The sequence below is a fragment of the Dermacentor variabilis genome, chromosome 5, assembly GCF_050947875.1.
Source record: "Dermacentor variabilis isolate Ectoservices chromosome 5, ASM5094787v1, whole genome shotgun sequence".
In the NCBI taxonomy this organism is placed as follows: domain Eukaryota; kingdom Metazoa; phylum Arthropoda; class Arachnida; order Ixodida; family Ixodidae; genus Dermacentor; species Dermacentor variabilis.
In genome coordinates, this window is record NC_134572.1 from 48244511 (window position 1) to 48271392 (window position 26882).

Here is a 26882-nt window from a genome sequence, read left to right on the forward strand (position 1 = left end):
AGACGGGAAAATTTCCGACCAACTAGAGGCTAACAGCTTCCCTGTAAGATATCTATCCATACAGCCGCCACCGCCACATGGTTTCGAGCCCATGTCTCTGCTTTCATATGCATTGAGCAACCGGTTGCGCAACCACTGCATAATTAGGCACCTGATAATGAGTTAGCCTTCCATAGCTCGTTCCCCAGTTTTGTGTCGTCTCGTGCAATGCGCTGAAGAGACCGGGGCAGCGTTCGAGAAAGGGCTTTTCGTTAATAGAAACACATGCGATACCACGCGCGCTTTCTCCAATGAGATAGTAGACTTCGGTCGGTGTAGCCATTCGCTTATAAGTATTAGTGTTACCGCCAGCTGGATTGGCCCTTTTTGCATAATGGATGGCGGAGCTCATTAATAGCGGGTATACGGCATCGTCAAAGTTTTGCCGAGACGCAGTCAACGCACATGTGTGTTGACGGACATGTGTGCTGATGTGTGTTGAGTCAACGCACATGCGCACATGTGTGTCTGTTTCTCGTTTCTCCTTCATATAAGCGGTATAGCACAGCAAGCAGAACAATACCATACCAACAAGCCCCAGTCGAAGCTTGGGAGGAACCTTGTTGAATATGGCGCAATGCATATACCCATGCTAAACGTCCGTATAACTTTAACAGGAAGTGTATCGAGGTGTTTTATAAGGAAAGAAGTTTTAGTAGGTACATATACAATACACGAACCCGCCTTAGTAGATCCTAGTTTGGCCGACTCAAAGAAGGCGCACGAAACAATGGATCCAGGGAAGGTGCGTCCACTAGCCGCAAACAATGATCCGCGGCTCGTAGTCAAAATATCACCCACGTGGAATTGCCTTTAAAAAATGAAATGAATTATAGGCCACTACATTCAGGGGGCAGAAAGAAATAGTGGCGCTACATTGATTCACAACACCAGCTCCAAATAAACATTGCAAACAGCCGATGCCGTGCTTGATGGCAGAGTCATGAACAGTACAGTACTGGCAAGACAACAGGGGCAAATAGGGCCAGGTATTGTGCTTCACACAAACTCTAAGAGAAGTAGCACATATATGGATGTATTTCGCAGGCGAGGACAAGCAATATATTACCGGACAAAGATGATATTGTGTACACAGCACCGAATTTGTACTTAAAAAGTTGGCGCTGTCTTGGCGTGTAAATCTTCGTCATCAGGCTCATGAAAGCAGCGTCGACGACACAGAATATGCATTGATGACAATAATGACAATCAGTCTCAAACGTGGAACATGCCCGCAATGAAGGACGCAGCAACAAGTGGAAAACAACATCCAAAGCGTCGACGAAGTCCCTTCAAACAAAGAAATCGCAACGATAACTCCACATAGTTTTTACATTGTACGTCATGCGTATTACAGCGATTAAGGCATTGTTACATCAGCACTGGAAATGGACTGCAGAAAAAAAATACTCCCTTGCTCTCCCCACTGAAACTTCCTGCAATTCGGCTGCACGAGAACACGCACCATGTTGGTATTGATGCCGCCATACGGTTCTTTATTTGATATGCTTCACCTTTACGGAGAAAACTTATAAGGTGAACTCTCAGTTATTGCAATCGCACTCTTTATGAAAGCTGGAACGCGGCCAAAGCGTCGAAATTAAATGTTTATTTTCCCCTTTTTATATCCTTTCACATCTTTTTTTTTTTTCAACTTCTCACCTCAAATTAACACTTCGCTCTTCGACGGCACCCTGCAACCAACAACCATCTAACAGCTGGCTTGTAGAATATTCTCCCGCAGTTCGGTAGCACAATTATTTTAGAAAAAAAAATCTTGAGCCATTCCACTCCTCGAAGGTGGGTGACCAGCGAAGCTGTTTATCCCAGACACCGAAGTGATTCAGAATTTTGAAGAAATGTACGAACTCAATTATTATTTTGGTTGGTGGACATCGTGACAAAAGGAGCGGACACGCGTTTAGTGTCTTGATCAGTGGTCATTATTTGTCTAACTGTTTGTGGCCTTCCCATAGCAGCTGCAGAACACTATTAATCAATTTTTCACAGGGGTATTAGCCGTTGCTTACGGGAGTATTAGCCATTGATGATGAACATTTTCGGCATGTAGTTCTGTATGTTGTATGCGTGATTAGAAAGAATGTAAGCACCGATTGCTTCCCTTTGATGAGTGCGTGTAGCCTCTGCCCTACAGAGCTATGAGCCATTGTATTTTTTGATCGCTTACGGGGGTATGAATGCTTACGCGGGTATGAGTGCTTACGGGGGTATCAGCCATTGACAATGATAGTTTTTGTTGACGTACAGGAAAAATACACGGAACCGTAGTAATATACAGCTTCACTGTACAAGCAGGCAACCAAACCACGATATGCGACATACAACTGTCATCACCATTCTAACCTTGACAAGTGTCATATATTGGTTTAGTACTATAGTCCCACCACTTCGTGGACATCGCACTCTGTGCAGCAATCTGATTCCTCGTTGGCATGTTGCGCTAGCTTGTGAGGTGTGCACTGTATCACCATAGACGTCGCAATGCATCAAAGTTGTGTAATGTTTGGCTCAACACTATGAAGTTTCTGCGCAGGTGCACAAAACTCAGTCACTATGGCATCGCGGTCATGTTATCGTCGTCGCAGTCATCGCGCAATTGCCGCTGTCGTCATACACGCACTTATGTCACACGTACAACCGCTTGCGTTAGAAAAATATTTTCGACCGTCTCGTGATGTTTTCAAGAACACTGAATGCTGAATTACCCACTACCTGCAAAATACTTCGCATAAAATCAATTCCCACGGTGAGTTGAATCTTCACCAGACCTTTAGAAATGCTGTGTGACCTCATTTAAAATTGTACTCACCAGTTCCGCAATTTTTTCCGCATTCGGACACGGTATTTCCGTGCTGTAAGTTGTCCGATTTTCTTTTATCTCGAATTCAATTTCAATAAGGAAAAACGTTCCTGTAAAAAAGACGGTAAACATAAACCATTGGCGAATTATCCACGCCACACAAATCCTCCTGCAATGAAAAAATACCTGGGTGTATATAACCTTGACATTGTGACATTTCTCCCATAAGTTTTTATCTATTATTTCGGTCTTGATCGAATTAAGATTTTTTTATGTATGTTGTCTTTTATTGTACACGTTTATGCAAAATTTGTGGGATATATTGGTCAAGAGAACCCTGGGCCTTGTGCTGCTCAAGCAGCTTTAATAAGTTAAATCAAATTGTAGGATTTTACGTGCCGACACCCCGACATGATTGCTGTAGTGGGGGACTCCCGATTAACTTTGACCACCTGGGATTGTTGGCAGCAGCGCCATTATTCCACTGAAGTGTCACTGCTCTTCATTAACACTCCGCGTGAATTCTTGAGAAGCTTAGCGTCTTCTTCGGTATAGGGCTGGCGCTGTACGCAACTCAGTGGAGGAGAGGAAGAACTTCTGGCCATGGATGGCTTGAGAATACGGGAGTGCCTACTTGCATAATAATCACTATGAATGTATAGCTGAATTAAAGGAAGTGCAAAGAACTTGCTCTAACATGCGCGCAAAACTTCAAAAATATGCGAGGTGAGACGTAGAGAAATTACTACGACTCTCTGAGCACATACTTAAAAAGTTTCGGGACAATGCGAACATAAATACATAACATAATAACATAATGGTAACAAACATTATGTTCATGCCATTGAAGTGGCAGACAATTGAGTAGAATAAGCTTTGGCAGGTGAATTTTGTGTCTTCTTTGTGAAAAGGAGATGCCGTGCAGTCCTAGTTATTTAAAATAAGCAGGATTAATTCAGATTACAGGCTTGAGCTTAACATTTAATGACCATGCTTGCACTGCATAATCTGTGACAAACTCGTAATTGCAAGATTTTATGTATGCTGTCCAACTAAAACGAAATTTTCAGATATCTGCCATCCATTTAGTTCCGTGCATTTATCTGACTTCAAGTGATTTCGTGAGTTTCAATGAACTGCTTTCTTTGTACAGATCGGTCTTTATGTCACTGGTCACAGGGTGAAACCTGAACGTCTATAGGCACATATGGTAGGGCATCATGGCGTCACTGCTCAGCCAGAGCGAATATTTTAGATAGAAACAACTATATTTTATTTTATATTTAGTCAGGCGTTTAGATTAGCCGACCGAACTTATGATCTGTGATCGGACACCAGCTGAAGCAGCTGGAGTCCACTCAACTCAGCTCCTCAGCTTTTTTTCAGAGGTGAAGAGCAAATCCCCTGAGCTTTTATGACTGGAGCTTCTTGGTAATTCTTACGTTGTCCCCAACTATGGACGCAGTATCTGACCAGCCTGAGCACTGTGAATAGTTAAACAAGTTTATGATTTCGCGATGGAGTGATGTGCGACGTCCTTGAAATATTCGAATTCCTTATTAGTCAAGGATGGTATCGGCGGTAGCGCGACAGGAGTTTTTGGAGATAATACGGAGCCTTTGACCTGCAGTTGACATAATGTGCTACTCATGGCGAAATCGTTTTTATGATAGAGTTGTCTTTGTTATGCTACATATATGTCTGCACAGTCTGCTTGTCTTTTTCTGTGTTCATGACATGGCGTGGTTTTGCCGAATATATTCGAATGATAAGTAAACTCTTACCTGAACACTTTATCCCATCAAAGCGCTGATTTTCTCCGCAAGCGCACAGATGTGCGCTGTCCTCCATGAAGCACTGAGTGTAGCCAGAGGATAAGCAATCATTCTCCTCTTCAGAAGTGCATGCCCCTTTATCTGCGTTCAGCCATAAAAAAAGATCAGAACTGTATTGTTCACCAGACGTGAAGAGGAGGTTTATTTGCAGGAAAAAGGCAGAGGTCAACCTGAGCCTTGTTACTCAACCCAACAACTTATCGTGCGCAGGGGAAGGCAAGAAAATACCTTAAATCGGTGCGTTGGATATGCGGATAGAGGATAGACATACATGTACTTAATCTATTATTGCATTGAAGCCAGATCCACGCTGATTTAAGTAAAAGCTACACTGTGAAGACACAACGAACAGATTATACGAAGACGTCACATGAAATCCCTTGCATGTAACATCATTATGCATGGTACACCTAGTTGGATGTAGTTATTTTTCCGGTTGGTAGCTCAGATACCAATTCCCTAGGCAGTGAATCATTATATTGTTTGTGTTGTAAAGTCAAGCCAGCTTTCAATATTTTTTCTAATGGTATTTCCAGTTAGGTTTAGCGATCTCACAATCAGAATACATTGTTGTAATAAAGTTTAGTTCAACGTTCAGGCTTGTATTGCGTTACTACTCATCCTCTTTGCCACAAACTTAGTTATGTTAAGATAGCTTACGTTCTTATCGTCTCACACCTCCTCTAGGGCGAATATTGACACGTGGATTAGTTTATATTTTCCAGTTGAGCGCTTTTCACCGTCTAACAAAGGTTATCGCTCAACCTCAAAACAGTGTCGATGCCCCGCATCAGCACGTATCACACAGGGATCACGCCTAGTACTGTATTTCAGGAGACATCGCACTCGAAGACAGCTGAGCCAACGTGTGTTCGATTTTTGCTGCGGCTGAGCTCCGTTTAAAGATCAATAATGGATCTCGTCATTTTTTCTCCGCTTTAGTCCAAGCTTTGGTCTCTGTAAACGTTTTAGGCTGCGTTTATAGCTAGAAAGGGAAGTGCAAATCATGGCTTTCATCCAGGTGAAAATGGGGCTCGAGGCAATGAAAGTTACCATTCCTTCCTAATTGTCTTAAATTTCTGAACTAATTAAATGGTTTGAAAAGCTTCTTACAGCGGAACTAACACAGCCGCATGGAATTCTAAAGAGTGAATACAGTGATAGCAATACTGTCTCAGAACTGCAACCCCACCGCTCTCCCAGTGGAAAAAGATAAAGAACGTAGCTCCGACGGATATACTAAAATCCCCTCCTATGTGAAACAATTCTTTTCTGCAGCGGTTCAAAAATATGCGCAGAAACTATAGACGATGGTTGTCAAACGCGAATATCCCGAAAGAACTAACGAACAAACGAGCAAGCAACAATCACCATACCCTTTCTTCCGGCCCCTCCCCGCAACTCGACTGCACGAAAGCATGCGACCTTGCTCTCGGTGCGTTTCCGTCACAAGTGCGACCGCCCACCATCACTCACAACCGGCGGCGGCCAACCACGACAACGGGAGAAAGAGCCAAACGAAGCGATTCAATGTACTAGACCATTCACAACATCTTACCCATGGGCGTTGCCATATTTACTCACCTGACAGCACCCGCCACTGAGCGCCTTCTGACTGACTCTTGCTCGATTGTTTACAATGACCGTCGCAGCCGCAGGTACGGCTTAGACGGCTGCTACTTCGACTCGCTTCCCAAGCAAGGCACCAGAGCAACGGTGGTGGTCACCACCATCGATAAACTGGTCACAGGCGCGTCGATACGGATGACGAATACCGCCGAAGCAGAAGAAGTGGCCGTGGCCCTCGCACTCGCACAATCAGGAGTGTGGACCCTGGTCACAGACTGCAAGACCGCCTACGCAAGCTACCGCAAAGAGAACATCTCTCCCGCGGCACTAGCGATCCTCACCAAACGCAAATCACCGGGACGGGCCTTGAGCTCATGTGGGTCTCGGCTCAGTCGCAAGTGGAAGGCAATGCACTCGCCGACCACTATGCCCGAGAACTGTCAATCCGGGCCGAGGACAAGCCACACCCCGTGACAAATTACAAAGACATCACCCAAATGTACAGAAGCGCAGATGTAGGCTTCCCCGTCCGCATCCGTAACTCAGGCGAAGGCAGCAAACGATCGTGCGACGGACGCAAGCGTGGTCGCAAGAGCATCCCGTACTCTTGCACAAGATGTTCCCAACAGAGCATGACATGTCATGCCCGTTTTGCAGACGATCAAAACGCACTCTAGCACACATCCTTGCAGAGTGCACTAAGCTCAAGAACCCCCCACCATCCACCCTTCCTCCCCCTCCCTCCCGAGCGATGTGAGACCTTGTTGTCTAGCACCGACCTACCGACCCAGCTTGCGCTGTCGGCTAGGTGCCAGGAACTCCTGGACGCATATGGGACCTGAGAAGAAGGTTCCACCCCATCTGGTGCCAGCGCGCACCAACATTTACTACGGGCTCAATAAAAGTTGATTCTCTCTCTCTCTCTCTTGACCACCACGGTGACCACTGAGTGGGTAAACGACACAACACTCTGGCAATAGCTGCGGAAGCAACGAAAGTGTGCGTTTCCTTTTTTCATTGACATTTTGTCTACGCTGCAATCTCAATAGCTTGCAAGATTACTGAATGAAGGCGACAAATGTAGCAGCTTCATGCTTGCTTCTACCCTTCATTATAGTTGTAGCACTGCAGCAGTAGAATCGTACGGCTTTTCAGGCCGTGCGCCTGTCGCCCTCGTTTATGTGTTTGTGCAACAATCTCGCTCGGAAATGAGCGCGTGTGCACGCGCAGAAAATACCTGTTTACGACCTGCTCCGATCAGTTGATTGGTTCCGACCGCGTAATTCCTGTCGCCAGCTCTGATCAGATAACTTGGGAACTTGGGATAACTCTATCGCTTACAGCGCAGATTGAAACGTATTCGCGTATGCGTAGACCGTCCCGTCCCTGCGAAAGTAGATGTCCAGCGATGTTGTTCGGTAGGCAATACTTTATTGCTTTGGAGTAATGGCAGTAAAAGTAATTTATAGAGTAAAAGTAGTAAGGGCAGTAACAGTAATTTTGACAGCACGCGGCCGCCCATAGCGGTGCTACAACAACATTGAAGTCAGTTGCTAGGCTTCTGCTTTCATATACGAACGGATAGTGGCGTCACTCCCCACGTCGCTAGCTGACGTCGGAGCGGCATCTTGCGCAACAGTAACGTTTACCCGGAAAGGCATGCGGAAGCACTACTAAAGGACATGTTTTTGCCGCAATTGAACACACACAAAAGGAAGACACATAAAGACAACACGGGCGGCACTTCCAAATGATTTAATTTAGGCGGGGACCCAAGAAATAAATATATATATATATATATATATATATATATATATATATATATATATATATATATGTACACACGCATGCGCTGGCTGTTCACAGATCTACGTTACCCTACGTAACGTTCTATGGAAGCACTACGTTCTTCGAATTGTTATCAAGAGCGCCTTATCATCAATTGTGTGGCTCGGATGATTGATTTGTGCTTTTTCTTTGTTGAAACGTATCCTGTTCTGTGTGTTGCATGCGTGATGCCAGAAAGGTGTTGTCGACTTTTTTTTTTTCGTGATCGTCTGGGGCCGCCATTGATCGAATTTGCTAAACCTGGAGAGACTAATAATCGTTTACGATATTGTGAAATGTCGTTTCGGCTGCGTGTCGCAATCTAGAACAAACGACATGGAAAATTGAGGAATGGGATCATCTTGCTCCACGACATTGCCCATCCCCACGTCGCTGATGTGGTTAATACAAAACTGGCAAAGTTCAAGTGGGAAGCGCTGCAACATCCACCATACAGCCCAGACCTGTCGCCTGGCGATTTCCACATTTGGGAGCATTTGAAGAACCTGCTCAAGAAAACCAGATTTGACGCTAGACGATGACGTAGAGCCAGTTACAGATTTTTGAAGCAGCTACCGTAACAGTTTTATGAGGCGGGAATTACGCGACTCGTTAGTCAGTGGGACAACTGTGTAAATGCTCATGGAGACTACTTTTCAATAAAGTACCTTGTTTGTCATATATTCGGATTGGCTCACTTTCGTTTGACTCGCCCTCGTATATTTTGCAGAACTCCTGCTATTTATATGTGCTCTCTGTTGCGGCTATAATTTCGGAGCAATTACTCGCATTACACGACCGGTGACAGCTGCTCCTGCGCAATACACACTAACAAAGAACAGCCTCATTGACATTTTTCTCTTTCCGTCGCATATGAACAAAACACTAAACAGCGTTCTTGAAGGACAGAGAGAGAGAGAGATGCAAACAAGAGAAAGGCCGGGAGGCTAACAAAGTTTCATTAAAATATTTTTCCTCAACTTGTACATTTCATGGCCTTTACATTTTTCATATCAGCGGCATGCACTGCTTTGCTGGTTTCAAACTAATATAGTTCAAAAGTTTGTGTGACATCTGCTTAACTTATTAAATATACAGAAAACATTGATCCATTGTTGTCAGTTATTAAGGGCACAATTTTGAGCCATACGAGTATATTCTTTTATGAAAAAATACAACACCTGTATTGAACACGTTTGCAGCACCTTTGGCAATGACAACGCAGTTATTGATAATGTTGAATGTATTTGATGCCTCGACCATTTCTATAAGGAGGATGCCGAGCTGCAAAGTGAGCGCCCCCCCCCCCTCCTCCTCTGAACGAAACGTCTCGCTACGCCACTGACTGTTTTGTATACTATATACCGCAAGTATGTAGCGATATATTTCCAGTATAAGACTATATACCTGCGTTAGTGTTGGGGCAGTTAAATTTCTTAAGCAAAATAGAGGTGTCCTCTCGCTGTCGACATGAGCTCTCTCCAACAGCATTATTCGCGAAACATCTGGGTACAAATTAAATACCCAGGCCCAAACGCCATTTTAGATAGAATTGAGCCTTAAGGCCTAAACGAAAGCATTTGTGAACAAAAATCAGGTTAGGAATATTCAAGAACTTACCCTCACATACCAAGCTGTACCTACTGAATACTTCGTTGCCTTTGCATCTGCAGTAGAATGGTTCATTCTTTGTTTGATTGCCAGGCTCGCAACCATGCTGACACATCTCTGTAGTCAGGTTGGCAGTGCAGGCATCTAGAAAGTCCGTGTCGTTAGTATTTGTATAGAAGAAAAACAACACCAAAAAGAAGCTAACACATGCGAGATAATACAACTGTTCCAACAAATGCATGAAATGCAAAAGTTTGTTCCCTTGCCTGCGTGTATACATGCCCGAGAGTGGGCATGCTCATTTTTCAATACAATTTGCACAGAAAAGCTTGCTTTGCATGTTGTGAGAATCCAAAATTGTGAAGGGGGCGAACAGATGGAGTAGCACACAGTGGTATAGAAGTTACATAAGCAGGGATAAAGTGCCCCAGAAAGGCTGGCCTACGTTTTGATAGGTGCTAATAGTATGCTAAAATAAGTTGAAAGGCGACGTTGCTGGTAGTTGGGAAAACCTTTCGATAAAAATTACAAGTCGCGATGCCAGTATAACAGCCACATATCTATTAAACTGGCTGTCGGCAAGCTGGTTCCTCTTGCAGTGTATATAGGTCCATGTAGCAGTAAACAAAATTAAAGAGGGGGGGGGGGTGAAGCACGGCGAAAAAGTAGGTGTGATCCTGGTAATTTAAAACAATCAATCACATATATAAAGTAGTACTACTCCCTCCTCCAAGAGAGAGAAATAATGTGTAATGATGTATGGAGACCAGCCTGGCATAGGCGAGATGATGAAAAAAAAGAGTGATGTCAGAAAAGAAAGAAGTTAGGCCAGAACTTCACACCGCTACCTCTTCAATTACGCGATAGCATACTTAGAATGGCAAGTCTGGACAGCTGCGTGTGTTACGGTCGACCTTGCACACTGCTATTTGTGAAACTGACTGTTATATACCAGGTATCTCTTACAAACGTCTAATTTTTTACACACTACCATGCCCTCGCGTAAGCTCAACGCACATCGAGTTTTCTGTTAGATACTTTCAAAGTGGATGTATTCCACGTATACTGCTATGAAGAAATGCATGACCGATGGTGTGATCGAATCTTTATCTTTCAGCACCGCCGCGCAATGGTTTAAGAATTAGGCCACCGTCGTACGTAAGATGCCTTAATGCAAAAGTCCTTCTCTGAAACTTCTGGCGCGTGCTGTTTCTCACATTCTTCCCCGTGACAGCTAGCGGCTTGACACGCTGTGTAGCATATCAACAAAGGATCTTCCCATATTTCTCGTCATACAAATACCCATAAAACGCATTAAAAAAGCGCGTGCGCGCACACCACGCGCGCACGCACATTACACGCACACACGCGTGTGTATACACCCAGAGGCGTGTACTCGCAAAAAAGCATGCATACAGAGGTAGGTGCGCGTGCGGTCTGAATGCACTAGCAAGGGTGAAGTAAAGGCTAGATGACTTACCAATGCAAGTGGTGCCTTGTTGCACGTATCCCGGCTCGCAACTAGGCATGGCTGGCTCTGAGATTGAAAATAAAATAAGTAAAAAAGTTGATTGCGTTGAAAATGTACATAGTCTATCGCCGTTATTTGTTTTTTTTTTTCGGTGTGCTATCCTTGCGAGTATATTAGCTTAACATCGGGTCGCTATATCTAATAAAATCGTAATAGAGAAATTGGTTTTCTCAGCAACCACTGCACTGATCTTCATGAAGCCTGTGCCACGGAAGAGCGGTTAGTCTTGTACCATCAATATTTTTACAGAAATGTTAGAAAACTCAAGTATCACGCTTACACGCGCGTAACTCACTTAATAAAGATATCATAAATCTGTAAAGTGCACTTAGGATATATATAAATTAAATGAAATTGAAGTATTATACACGGCTTTGAAGCATATCACAAATTTTCGAGTAAGTCTTTCGCAATACCCTTGTTAACATTGTCCATATTAACATAATACCGATTTCATGTAAGTTGTACACTCACATGTCAACGTTTTCCATTGGCGATGCGTTAACAGATAAATATTATAGAACTGTGATATCCGTTCTTTTTGCAAAGTTACGAACTTGTGAACTTCGTCCTATTTTCTTTTATTCTACGATTTTCAGCAGTTCTAAAACATCTGACTTCCTAAATTAGAACATTATTTTTCGAGCTGCTAGAAGAATTTGCTTTCTCAAACTTTTACAGATTAGTGAAGTTGTTAGTTAATGAAAGCTTTCTAGGTTTCACATCCGTTTGAATACGAAAATCGGACTTGCCGCAATGCTATAGTAATGTTACGGTTTAGTTTTGGCATGATTTGTAGTAGCAAACTTTCCGTACGGAACGTGGAGTATTGTACACTGACGAATAATTGTTTTATGCGTTGACATGGCCGTGACCCCAAAATTTGTAACTCACAAGTGCTTTTAGGAAAGGCTTGAATGATGTGCACGCAATCGCCATCTCATCGACTGCGAGTTGCATCAGCGCTGAATTATTACTGTGCAGCTGAACAGTTGATAAATATGTCTAATATAGTTGGTGCCCCTCATGCCACCTTTGAAACGGATATCAATATTCACATAGCGATATAATAGTCAGAAGGTCTAAAATATCAGTGAGCAAGATATTCAAGCAAATTTGCCTTGTCTAACATGAAGTGTCGGCAAGAAAATTTAACATGTTAAAGAGTACTTAGTCTCCCGAAATTATCTGGAAATCGCTAAAGATTTTTGGGTGAAACAAAACGACTGGTTCTGCACTTGCAGCTTAAAATGATAAAACATAGGGGCGTCGTGATGAGTTTTACCACTGAATGAAGCCAAATTGAGGAGACATAATGCTTGAAAAACTGGCGGGCCTTTATACAACCTGTCTATCGATTTCAAGAGTCCCAGAGAACTGGAAGAATGCCAACATTATACTAATCCACAAAAAGGGAGACGTTAAAGAACTGAAAATTATAGGCCCATTAGCTTGCTTTCGGTATTATATAAAATAGTCACCAAGATAATTTCCAACAGAATAAGGGAAACATTGGACTTCAGTCAATCAAGGGAACAGGCTGGCTTAAGGAAGGGATACTCTACCATGGGTCATGTACATGTCATCAATCAAGCAATCGAGAAATCCGCGGAGTACAATCAGCCTCTCCATATATGGTTTGCATAGATTGCGAAAGTGCGTTTGATTCGGTAGAGATATCCACAGTCATAGAAGCATTACGTAATGAATGAGTACAGGACGCTTACGTAAATATCTTGGGAAGTATCTGCAGAGATTTCATAGCTACCTTAATTCTCCACTAGAAAAGTTGGAAGATACCTATAAAGAAAGGGCTCAGACAAGAAGACACGATCTCTCCAATGTTATTCACTGCGTGTTTGGAAGAAGTAGTCAAGCTATTAAGCTGGGAAGGCTTATAGGAGTGAGGATCATCGGCGAATATCTCAGGAACATTCGGTTTGCACATGATATTGTCCTGTTCAAAAACTCTGAGGACGAGTTACAACAAATGATTGGGGACATTAACATAGAGTGCAAGAGTGTGATTGAAGATTATTATGCAGAAGACAAAGATAATGATCAATAGCCGGGCAAGGGAACAAGAGTTCAGTATCGCTAGTCGGATTCTGGAGTCTATAAAGGAGTACGTTTACCTAGGTCAATTACTCGGTACCCTGATCATGAGAAGAAACTGTACAGAAGAATAAAAATGGTTTAGAGCGCATATGACAGACATTGTCCGATCCCGACTGGAAGTTTACCGTAATCATTGAAAAGGTGTACAATCAGTGCATTGTATCAGTGCTAACATATGAAGCAGAAACTTGGAGACTGGCAAAGAATCTTGCGAACAAGTTGAGAACCGCACAACGAGCGATGGAACGAAGAACGTTAGGCATAACGTTAAGAGACAGAAAGAGAGTGATGTGGATCAGAGCGCAAACAGGGATAGCCGATATCCTAACTGATAATAAGGGAAAGAAATGGAGCTGGCAGGTCATGTAATGCTTTAGATAACCGATGGACCATTATCGTTACAGAATGGGTGCCAAGAGGAGGGAGGCGCAGTCGAGGACGGTAGAAAACTAGGTGGGGCGATGAGATTAGGAAATTCGCAGGTGCTAGTTGGAATCGGTTGGCGCAGGACACGGGTAATTGAAGACCGCCTTCGTCCTGCCGTGGGCATAGAACAGGCTGATGATGATGTTGTTGTTGTTGATGATGATGATGATGACTACGATAATGATGATGATGATAATGATGATGATTATAATTATCATTATGATGATGATGAAGTCAGGCAACAACACAAATAAAAAAGCTTTTTCGTTTAGCCGAAATGTCACTTACCTACGCAAGTTTCGGGCTCCCAGCCCAAGCAGCAGCCATGCTTTTGAGCACGCTGAATATCAGAGCTTCTGCACAGCGTCCGGCAACTTTCGGAATAATCTAGGCAGATTATGTCTGAGAAGATACAAAAATCATAAAGTTGCCAATGAAAAATTTATTGGTATTTAGGTCATGGCAGCCCAACGAAGAATAAAAAAAGAAGAAGAAGAATGAGGCTCAGACGCCTTTGGCAGGCATGGGTTAATACAGTTCACTATTTTGAGTAAAACACAATCTTTGGTTTATAGCTAGACGCAAATAGAGCACCACCTGCTGTCGCTTGTGTTGAGATGTTCCGCTGCCATGGGCCCTAAATAAGCGCTTTTTTAGCAACTAATTATGACAATAAACCCTCAAACTTTGCAAATCCTACGCTGAATTTATTGTATTCTCTAAGGGAAACCATGTCCTCATGTCACTATAAGCCGGACTATGAGCGTATTTACAACGTGCGTGTTGAGCGTTCTACTACAAAGTGACGTTTCGGACACTTCAGTAAATTTTATAGGACATTAATGCCTTCGGCAGCAAACTCACGCTTAATGCTTAAACTTAACGCTTTTGCGTCGCAAGCTTAATGCTTTCAGGCCACCAACCTACACCACTGCACATCGCTGATACGATTGTCTCACTATGGCCTGGTGGCTGTCGTGAGTAGTGGGCCATACCGACTTGTATTTGCACGCACGTGTATGTGGAGTGCTAAAATTGTCCCTCAACAGCTCACGTCAATGTAGTTTCTCCTTTGATTCTCTTCGTTTTCAGTGATGGCATACGCGTCAAATAGGACTCTACTCTGCAATTTCGATTCCCTTGGCTCTCTAACCATAAATGCAAATTTCTACCGAAGATCGCGGTGCTTACAACAGCGAAATGACACGTTGCCTAGCGAATGAGTATAGTAGTTGCGTGCTTTATGCTTTTATGAGGTCTTGAAATTATAAGGGCAGGACATCACCAGCGTACGTGGCACTTTAATGAGTCTCGTGCGTATGAAGTGGTTTAGCCATGCTTTGCGCTTGAAATTGGCGTGCACTAAATGAAAATGACATTTCGTACTGTTTGGATCGGACTGCTGGTACGATCTGTTGGGAACTCGGCGCTGACGCCCGTGGTTGTACCTGGGTCGCAAGCCCCAAGGGTAGCGTTGGCCTGGCGGCCTGGGGTACAACTCGAAGCATCCGAAGGTCCCGGCAAAGCATGAGTCGACTGGTAACAACGAAACAACTTGTTTATTTTAACATCGCAAAGAGTTGGCGGTCAGGTTGACCGACGTAGAGAGACGGGAGAGCACTTCACTCAACAGAAGAAATCGGAGCCCTCCTTTTGGCGTCCGGGGGCAGCTGTTTTTATACTCTCGCAGTTGAGGGCAAGAAGGAACCCCTCAAAAGACGAGCACGTGAATGTACAATGGGCTAATGGTGACGCACACTGTCGTGGCGCTGCGCACGATCTCGTAGCACTCTGTCGTGGCGCTGCGCACGATCTCGTAGCACCCTGTCGTGGCGCTGCCGGTCGGACACAATGACTGTAATGAGAGGCTGGTCCCTGCTTTGGCATCGCCTGTTTCGGGCACTATGACTGGAACGAGATCCCTGCTTTGGCATCGCCTGTTTCGGGCCCAATAACTGGAATGAGATCCCTGCTTTGGCATCGCCTGTTTCGGGCACAATGACTGGAATGCGAGGAGGATCCCTAGGCGGTCGCATCGCCGCAGACGCGCCTGGAAACACCTGGCGATGAGTGTTGCGGCGACGACGATCGGGCCAAAATGTCTGCCGCCCGCCGCAGTCGCGCCGGCAAAACCACGTGTCGCAGGCGAAACGCAACAGACCGCCCCGCCGGGGGAAGGAGATCCCGATGGACAGGGGACTGCATCCGCTGTCCGGAGGGATGTCGCTCGATGATGCTCATAACCGAAGTCGGGCGTCCCTTGACGTTTCTTGAGCGCAGCGCACAGAGAAGGCCTCGTTCTCTCGTTCAGGTTCGCACGGGACACTGCAAAGTGACTTCGGGAGAGTTCACATTTTTGTTCTCGTTCCCGGCAAGCGTTAGAACTACGCTGAAAACTCAACCGCTCAGTCAGCAAGCACGGCACAACCCTCACTAAGCCCTGCCAGGCTCTTTCCCCTTTTTAGACCACTGCCTAGTTCCTTACAGTAGTCTAGCATCACTCAGAACGCGTCCACAAATTGAAAAATTGCACTAGAAAGCATATCATCACTTTGAAACACTAAACAAAAGCAATATGTTAAAAAAAAATCCTGCCTCAGGAAGAAAAACATCAGTAACAAACAATTTTGAGGCTGATTCCTACGTTAGGGGCTTCGACTTAAGCCATCGGCGTTACCGTTGAGACTCCCCTTTTTGTAACGTACCTCAAAGGAATATTGTTGTAAAGCGAGGCTCCAGCGCAGGAGGCGGCCATTTTTGGGAGAGATGGTCTGCAGCCATTGGAGAGGGCAGTGATCCGTCTCAATGATAAACCTCGAGCCGGCTAGATAGCATGACAATTTCTGAACGGCCCACACGAGACATGCACACTCTTTCTCGGTGGCGCTATACGCCTGCTCACGACTGGTCAGCTTACGACTAGCATACAGGACGGGGTGTTCTACTTCTCCATTTTCCCGTTGGCACAGTACAACGCCCATGCCTCGCTCACTAGCATCGCACTGAACAATGAACCCTTTTGTATAGTCTGGCGATCGTAGCACAGGCTGGCTTGTTAGGGCACTCTTTAGGGCGCTAAAAGCTCTTTCCTTGGTCTCGTCCCAGACGACTGTTTGAGGCTCTGTCTTTCTTAGAGCATCCGTCAGGGGAGCCGCGATATCAGAGTACCTAGGGATGTACCTCTGATAGTAGCCGGCGACACCCAAGAACGACCGAATATCGGTCTTTGTGCGCGGTTGCGGAAAGTCTCGCACAGCGGCCACTTTTATTTCAGAGGGGCGGCGACGACCCTGACCAATCACGTGACCGAGGTAGACAACCTCGGCCTGTGCTAACTGGCACTTAGGAGCCTTGACTGTCAAGCCTGCTTCGCGCAGGCGGGTTAGCACTGCCCGCAAGTGTGTCATATGCTCAGACCAGGATGCGGAGAATATCGCTACGTCGTCTAGATACGGTAAAGCGAATTCTTGCTGTCCCCGCAACACTTTATCCATGAGACTTGAAAAACAGTATGGCGCGTTCTTCAAACCAAAACTCAACACTTTAGGACGGAATGTTCCCATTGGTGAAATGAACGCCGCATACCTACTAGCCTCTTCTGTAAGTGGAACCTGCCAATAACCCCTGACAAGATCTAGGGTGGAAATAAACTGAGCGCTACTAACTTTCTCAAGGCGCTCCTCGATGTTAGGGATCGGATAAATTTGATCCTTAGTGATGGAATTAAGCCTGCGGTAGTCGACGCAAGGACGAGGTTCCTTGCCCGGTACCTCAACTAAAATCAAAGGGGAGGTATAATCACTCTCACCTGCCTCAATAACACCGAGCTGTAGCATTTTCTTTACCTCAGCCTCCATAATATCGCTCTGGCGGGGTGACACCCGATACGCCTTGGATCGTACTGGCTCTGGGGAGGTAAGTTCTATATCATGAGTAAGTACCGAAGTCCTACCAGGCCTCTCAGAGAACAGACCTTGAAACTCTTGTAATAGCTGGTGTAGTTCGGTTTTCTGCTCCGGCGACAGCGGTGCTTTACTGATAAGGTCACTAATGACTTGACCGGTGTCTTCCCTGTTCGTCACTGAGCCTAGTCCTGGAAGCTCGACCGGAAGCTCTTCAGGAACGTTTACCATCATGCACACCACTGCTTCCCTTTGTCTATAAGGTTTGAGCAGATTACAGTGGTAAACTTGCTGTGCTTTCCGCTTTCCTGGCAGACTTACCACGTAGTTAACGTCCGACAGTTTCTGAACAATTCGTGCTGGGCCCTCCCACTGCACGTCTAGTTTGTTGTTTAGCGATGTGCGTAATATCATGACCTCATCGCCAACCTCAAAACGACGGGCCCTGGCTGTCCGATCATAATAAACCTTGGCCCTCTGCTGGGCCTTTGTCATTGCTTCACCTGACAACTCCTGTGCCCTTCTTAAGCGTTCGAGGAGCTTAAGCACGTACTCCACCACGACTGGGTCGTCGCCCCTACCTTCCCACGATTCTCGAAGCATGCGAAGCGGAGATCGAAGCGAGCGACCGTACACCAGTTCAGCTGGCGAAAACCCCGTAGCCGCATGCGGCGCGGTCCTTAAAGCAAACATCACCCCAGGCAGACACAGCTCCCAGTCAGTTCGATGTTCAAAACACAACGCTCTCAACACGCGCTTCATGACGGAGTGGAGCTTCTCAACGGAATTCGACTGTGGGTGGTACACTGAGCTGTGTAACAGCTTTACCCCACACCTTTCGAGAAAAGTTGTCGTCAAAGCGCTAGTAAACACTGTGCCCTGATCTGATTGGATTTCCGCAGGAAAACCAACTCGCGCAAATATGGACAGTAGTGCATTAACTATCTCAACTGAGCTGAGTTCTTTAAGCGGCACTGCTTCAGGGAACTTTGTCGCTGGGCAGATCACAGTCAAAATGTGTCTGTACCCCGTGGCTGTTACCGGCAGAGGTCCCACAGTATCAATAACGAGCCGTCTAAAAGGCTCCGTAATGATAGGTACCAATTTCAACGGCGCCCTCGATTTGTCCCCTGGTTTGCCCACCCGCTGACAAGTGTCACATGTCCTCACGAAATGGTCTGCGTCCCGAAAACACCCTGGCCAATAGTACTCTTGCAAGAGACGGTCCTTAGTTTTCTTAACTCCTAGGTGTCCGGACCACGAACCCCCGTGTGACAAGCGCAACAGATCCTGACGATAGCATTGAGGCACGACCAGCTGATCGAACTCCACTCCTCTGCGGTCTAGATACTTCCGGTACAGGACTCCACCTCTTTCCACAAAACGCGCAGTTTTCCTGGCGATACCTTCTTTGACATTGCAGCGCACGTTTTCCAGGCTGCCATCCTTTTTTTGCTCGGCTATCAAAGCCGACCGGCTGACTTTTAGCAACCTATCAAGTCCGTCTGACGTAGGTGCGATGAGCAAATCAGTAGATAGCTCTTCTAACTTTCCCGCGTCGGGCGTTTCCTCTCCAGTATCTGGCGCCTTTAACGTTACAGACTCAAGTTTATTCAGTTCGGGCGTGCTCTGAATATCAGCTTGCTGCGCCTCTGACCCTCTTTCGTTGTTTGATAACGTCGGCCCCGCAACTACCGCCTTTGCAGCGAGCTCCCGAACCTTCGATCTGGTTAAGGCCTGAACACTAGCTTCACCAAACAAAAGCCCCTTCTCGCGCAGGAGGTGATCGGACCTGTTTGAAAATAGGTACGGGTACTGGGGTGGCAGCATAGATGACACTGCCGCCTCTGTCTCAAGCGCTCCGAAAGGTCCTTCAATAAGCACTTTTGCTACCGGCAGACACACGCTATGAGCTTCCACGGCTTGCTTGATCCATGCGCACTCGCCCGTGAACATATGGGGTTCTACGTAAGACGGGTGAACTACATCCATCGTAGCTGCGGAATCGCGAAGCACTCGGCACTCTTTCCCGTTTACGAGGAGGTCTCGCATGTAAGGCTCGAGAAGCTTCATGTTCTCGTCAGTGCTGCCTATTGAAAAAAACACAACTTTTGGTGTTGTTTCCGGACACTGCGCCGAAAAGTGACCCGGCTTCTGGCACGAATAACAAACGCCCGCTCGCCTCATCTCGAACCGCTTTCTGCGTTCGGCTTCGGCTGCCGTCTCTTTACGTTTGGTCGGATTGCTTTCACTCGCATCCTCACTACGCGTGTCCCCCTTAAATCTCATGGGCGTGAACCTTGGCCTCTCAGACTTGGAGCCAAATTCACCCTTTTGACCGTCCTTAGCTCCGCGAGCTCGACGCGTCACAAACTCCTCGGCTAGCTCAGCGGCTCTAGCCACCGTACTCACGTCTGGCCTATCCAAGACCCAGTATCGCACGTTCTCCGGTAACCGACTATAAAACTGTTCTAGCCCGAAACACTGCAGAACTTTATCGTGGTCACCAAACGCTTTCTCTTCTTTGAGCCACTCCTGCATGTTCGACATAAGCCTATACGCAAACTCTGTATATGACTCACTTCTGCCTTTCTCATTTTCCCGAAACTTCCGACGGAACGCCTCCGCAGACAGCCGGTACTTTTTTAGAAGACTCGATTTCACTGTGTCGAAATCCTCTGCCTCCTCTCTATCCAAGCGAGCGACTACGTCGGCCGCCTCGCCGGGTAACAAAGTGAGCAAGCGCTGTGGCCACGTTTCCCGAGAGAACCCCTGCTTCTCGCACGTTCGCTCAAAGTTAACCAGGAACAAACCAATGTCCTCTCCAAGCTTAAACGGCCGCATCAGGTCCGTCATTTTGAACAATACGCGTTCTCCTGCACCGTGTGCCTGACTTCCATTACGAGCGCGTTCCATCTCTACCTCGAGACGCTTCATTTCCAAAGCGTGTTCGCGCTCTTCTTTTTCTTTCTGCTCTTTAAGTTCGCGCTCCTGTCTTTTTGACCTCTCCTCAATAGTCTCAAGGCATTCCGACAGCTCGTCATCCTCAGCCTCTAACTCAAGAATAGCCTTTAGCAGTTCTGGTTTTCTGAGTTTGTCCGAGACATCCAGACCCAACTCTCTTGCAAGCTCCAACAATTTCGGTTTGCGCAACGACTTCAAATCCATGGCTGCTCTGAATGCTGCTTTCTCTACTGCCTATTATTGTCTTGCCGCAAACTAACCCGGCAGCAACGACAACCACAATTACCAGCTCTGTTTCTGACACTAACAAAAAGCCTGGCAAAGCTCAGAAGAAGAAAGTCCCGCACTCACCAAACCTCGCAGGCAGGAATTCCGCGCAGTCGTTCCGCTGCAGGCAACCAGTCGTCACACAGGGCTCGTTGCACTGCTCCCGGATCGTCGTTGAGCTGCTCAGCATACTGTCAACTGCATCTCTTTGCTGCTGGCCTCCGTTGTCGCGATCTCGCCGCTGGCAGACCGTTGTTTGAAGTCGTAGGCGATCTCACCGCTGCCAACCAGATGTTTTGGATCGGACTGCTGGTACGATCTGTTGGGAACTCGGCGCTGACGCCCGTGGTTGTACCTGGGTCGCAAGCCCCAAGGGTAGCGTTGGCCTGGCGGCCTGGGGTACAACTCGAAGCATCCGAAGGTCCCGGCAAAGCATGAGTCGACTGGTAACAACGAAACAACTTGTTTATTTTAACATCGCAAAGAGTTGGCGGTCAGGTTGACCGACGTAGAGAGACGGGAGAGCACTTCACTCAACAGAAGAAATCGGAGCCCTCCTTTTGGCGTCCGGGGGCAGCTGTTTTTATACTCTCGCAGTTGAGGGCAAGAAGGAACCCCTCAAAAGACGAGCACGTGAATGTACAATGGGCTAATGGTGACGCACACTGTCGTGGCGCTGCGCACGATCTCGTAGCACTCTGTCGTGGCGCTGCGCACGATCTCGTAGCACCCTGTCGTGGCGCTGCCGGTCGGACACAATGACTGTAATGAGAGGCTGGTCCCTGCTTTGGCATCGCCTGTTTCGGGCACCATGACTGGAACGAGATCCCTGCTTTGGCATCGCCTGTTTCGGGCCCAATAACTGGAATGAGATCCCTGCTTTGGCATCGCCTGTTTCGGGCACAATGACTGGAATGCGAGGAGGATCCCTAGGCGGTCGCATCGCCGCAGACGCGCCTGGAAACACCTGGCGATGAGTGTTGCGGCGACGACGATCGGGCCAAAATGTCTGCCGCCCGCCGCAGTCGCGCCGGCAAAACCACGTGTCGCAGGCGAAACGCAACAGTACATTGATCTACAGTAGTAGTGAAGGCAATATGTGAAAAATAAAAGTTTCACTTTTCAGTCTCTTGATAAAAGAGATATAGCTATACGTTGCAGAGGAACGTTTCAATATTACGAATTGTGCCACTGCCAAAATCTTGTCCTGTCAAGGCATGTGTGAAATTGGTAAAAAATATCAGCGCACAAGGAAAAGGGCCGTTTTACACCTCTTAAACTTGCGCGCTGTGCATGAGTTATCGCTGAGAAGCTTAATTACAAACACAAATCTCTGCACACTCACATTCGTGGACACAATTTTTAAGCGTAATTTCAAAGCATAGTGCTATAGTTTCCTGCTCTGGTGGCCTTAGCGTTATGACGTGAGATATCAATACTGATCGCCAATTTAGAAGGAACTGCAATTCAATATGAATATCGGGAGCCTCTTCTACGAATTGTGACTCATAAAATCGGAAACGGGTACGTCTGCCAGTGTATGAGCAAAATTTATTTCTGTTATTTGTGATCTGCCCTGAACCACTTCTTCGTCGTTCTCTCTCAACGCCCCTTTGCTGCGCAAGTAGATACTGCTCCAATTTATTTACACTCAAGTTAAAAAAATTTTTAAAATGTTGAATTTTTTTACTTACTTCCGTGCAAGCTACACAGGTCTCAGGGAATTCACTGCGTCTTGTCATCAGCAAGAAAATGAAGTAAACGCGAACATTTTTGAGGAAGCTACGACAACCGCGCCGCTGTATTGTCAAGTGCAATTGTATCAACACTGCTTCGTCATAAGCTAGGGGGAAAAATTGTACTATCAATTTCAAAGTAAATATTAGAAAACAATTTTGTTGCTTATCTATTGACAGTGGAAAACGCAAGAATACGAACGTTTCGTCGTCCCTGCGCGGCCGTGATGCACTGGATACAACGCTTTGCTTCGTGCCGTACTATGTGTGGTGTGATATGAGCTTTACCGAAGAAGTTTCTTGTCATTAAAATGTTTTTCTAAAAATGTATTTTTAAAAAGCATAATCCACTACACTGCTCGCAGGTGCGACTACAAGGCCTTAAGCTAAGGCTATAATAGGCATTGAAGGATTGGTTTCAGAGTGTCCTGGGCTGTAAAGCCGTCTTGGTTTTATACAATGATGCAACTTCCATGTGCCGGTAACCACAGCTCCACCACAAGCTTGAATACCTGCCTTCGAGAAGGAGGAATTGGCCCACATTTTTTTTTAACAGGAGCTACGTTACCTCATTCGGCCTTACTGAATCCGCGCTTATAACGCTTTAAGCTTTATGAAAATAGACAAATTCATGAGTTAGCTATATCGATATGCGATCTTGTTTTCAAAGATAACGTGCAAGTGCATGAAATAAGCATATGATAAGCTTACCTTGAAGATGAAAATTTCACTAATTTGAGGCAAACCAGGCAAAGTGCCCAATGATGAGTAATTCGGAGCGAAAACATCATGGTGACAACGTAAATGAAAAGTACGATACATTTTGCTAGCTGCGAGATTAATATTTGTCGGGGATCATGGAGATTTCATTGATTGCTATTCTGCTTTCAGTACCATTCCTTTCAAATTATGGGAACATTGGTTAGATTGCTGGCGTGAGGCTTTTTATTTATTTATTTACAGATAGTGCTGTCTCAGGTTTGAGACATTACAGCAGTGGTTAAATAAAAAAAAGGAAACATCAAAACACAGAATTAGACACTTGGTTTACAAACTGTGCAAGTGGAAGTTGTCGCAAAGAACCATCAAGTTTCTTCCAAGAGTCAACTGTGCACGAAAAAAAAATATTTAGGACAATCAAGAAAAGACGGGAATGACACAATGTTCAATGGATCGGACCGGTGGGTTACAGGTGTAAAATGACCACTGAAGTAAATAGGGGCAACTATACAAACGGATTTATGCGCAATATTATCTAAAATGATAAGCCACTCGCACGTTCTTCGATGTTCCAAGCAATTCAGTGATAAGACGTGGTAATGCTCTGAAGGGGAAAAGTTGAGGTCGTAATGGTTAAAAATGTATCTGATAGCTTTCCGCTTGAAAAGACTCGAGTTTCTTTTTTATTTACAAGGTGAAGTGACAAACAACCCATACATATTCAAGAAGATGCCTGGCCAGCGATTTATAGGCTATTAGCTTACATTCTTTAGTCACGCCCTTTAAAGTTCTTAAGCAACCTGTTTTCTTAAGCGATTTTGCACAAACAAGGTTAATATGTTTGTGCCACTTTAAGGTAGACGAGCATACAACACCAATGTACCCAAATTCCTCGACTCTTTCTAGTGTGTGTTGCGCATTGCCATACTTAAATTGCAAGGGTTGTTGCAGATAAGTGAATGTCATTATCATCGTTTTCGTAAAGTTAATCTCCATTTGCCAATTTCTGCTCCCGTCGTAACAAGACGAAAACACATCATTTAGTAAAACCTGATCAGTGACAGTACAGACATTAGAATACAAAACGCAGTCATCAGCGTAGAGACGAAGCTGAACTGGACTGTTTGTACAACTTGGACGACATCATTGATATAAATTATAAATAACAGGAGTCCCAAAACAGAAGCCTGTGGGACACCCGAGGAAATGTGGACCGGTGTATGACTGCTGCCGATTGTAGATAACAAACTGAGTCCTAAGGCGCAAATACTCTATAATCCAGCCAAGTAATTTATCAACGTAGGAGCCAGTAAGAAAGGTGCGAAGTTTAAGGAGAAGTTTCCTGTGGCATACGTTATCGAAAGCTTTGGAGTAATCAATAAATATTGCGTGAACCATTTAATGCTTGTTCAGTGATGAGGCAATATCGTGCGTGGATTGAATAAACTGAACAACAGTGGAAAAACACACTACGGAAATCATGCTGATGCTGTGAAAGGATATCGCTATTACTCAAGTACTGAATGATGTGCTTGTCAACGACGTGCTCCAGAAATTTACAGCACATAGACAATAATGAAATTGGTCTCTAGTTAGAAATAGTTTCCTCCTTGCCCGATTAAAAAAATAGGAACGACATTAGTGACCTTCCAAATTCTCGGGACTCGTCTAGAGTCAAGTGATTTCTGAAATATAATGATTTGATAACGTGCACACCATTCAGAGTACCTTTTCAAAAATACGTTAGGAATTCCATCCGGACCCCCACTTTTAGTAATGCCTATGTTTAGTAAAAGGTTATGAATTCAAAAACAAGTTATATCGATATCTGTGAAAGCCGCAGCTACAAACGGAGGAGAGAAGGAAAGAACCGTGCCGTTATCAACGCAAAAAAAACAGATTTAATTGCTGAAGGCGTCTGAGATCACCTGAGCGTCAAAGAAGGTTTTATTTACAATAATGAATGAAGAAGGGTTGGCAGAAAGTGGATTAATTGTCTTCCAAAACTTAGTCGGATTTTCCTTTATGAATGTTCAGAGAACACTGCTGTAATAAAAGTATAGCTTGAGGCATTTTACTTTTGAGTTTTTCCTTTAGCGTGCACAAAATCAAATCCTGGTTTGGTTTCACTGGCATCGATGACGTAGTCGCTTTATGCAGCGAATAAGCTTAATTATCTCTCTGCTGTACCATGGGTGTTTAGGACTGCGTTTGACAACTTTCCGGGTACGAATTTCGATACACATTCGGACACATTCGCATGAAAATGTTCCACTAACGCGTTCACACCGGATGTGATGCTGGAAAGCAGAAAATCAACATACGAATCCGCTAACATAGAAAGTACAACATCATCGTTGGTACATGAAAAATCAGTAACAACTTTGTATTCTGCTTTCATAGATTCACAGGCAACAAAAAATTTAACAAAGACTGCATTATGATCGGAAAGACCCTCTACAATTTCACACTCAAGGTCTTCATTAATGAAATCACCTGTAACGAATACAACATACAGAATTGAAATATAATATAATATAACCGCTAGTGGCGCTATGAACACATTGAGTTACGTCATGGGAGACGGCGAAGTTAATTAATGCGTTACAGAAAACCTTGTCGCGGCTAGTTCTAATGAAGGCGTTAATCTGAGTTTATTTATTTATTTATTTACCCTCAGGGCCTTTCGGCATTAGAGAGGGGAGTGGGTTATACAACAAATAAGAAGAAAATAAATCGTGAGCTTATACATAATATTTGCTAATTATACAATGTTAGCTGAAAGTATGATAAATGCAGTAATAGAACATGACATATAAAAGTAACATTAAACAAGAAAAAGGAAAACACCAGGAGCAGTTCGTACAAATGTTTGCTATTGTACATTGTTAGCTAGTGCTTTTCGAAAATGATCATTGTTATGAATGGAAACAATGTCAGTAGGAAGATCATTCCAGTCTTTCGACGTACGTGGCAAAAATGAATGTAAAAAGGGCGTCGTGTTACATGTACCAATTCTAACTTTATGATGATGATCAGTACGGTGAGATAAGTAACATGGTAGCGACATCAATTTTGGATGAAGTGTAGGGTGGTGATACAGCTTATGAAAAAATGAAAGGCGGGAAATTTTTCGACGTGTTGCAAGCGGTTGAAGGCGCAGATTCGATTTCATTGAAGAAACGCTCGCACCACGGTAGTAATTCCAAAGAATAAAACGAGTGGCGTTGTTTTGGATGAGTTCAAGGGAATGTATTAGGTTTTCGTGATAAGGGTCCCATATAGCTGCAGCCTATTCTAATTTTGGCCGTAACAGGGTTTTATAAAGTAGTAATTTTAAAGGAGAGGGAGCATGAGAAAAGTTACGGCGTAAGTATCCCATCCAGCGGTTAGCTTGATTAATTATGTATTCGACGTGATGATTCCATGTTAATTTAGATGTTATATGTACGCCTAGGTACTTATATGAGTTAGTAGATTCTAAGGCAACGTTATTCAAGTAGTACACAGGCAGAT

At 45.0% G+C, this 26882-nt stretch overlaps 1 protein-coding gene across 1 annotated transcript in view; it reads right to left on the reverse strand.

Annotated features, from left to right (window-relative positions):
• LOC142582549 (uncharacterized) overlaps window positions 1–26882 on the reverse strand; it is a 101513-nt gene that overhangs the window by 69385 nt on the left and 5246 nt on the right. Inside the window, exons 3-7 of the mRNA XM_075692399.1 lie at window positions 14066–14179; window positions 11183–11239; window positions 9712–9846; window positions 4645–4776; window positions 2870–2970 (exon numbers count right to left, since the gene is read on the reverse strand). Of these exons, the coding sequence (XP_075548514.1) occupies window positions 2870–2970; window positions 4645–4776; window positions 9712–9846; window positions 11183–11239; window positions 14066–14179 (539 nt within the window). The remainder of the gene's footprint in view (window positions 1–2869; window positions 2971–4644; window positions 4777–9711; window positions 9847–11182; window positions 11240–14065; window positions 14180–26882) is intronic.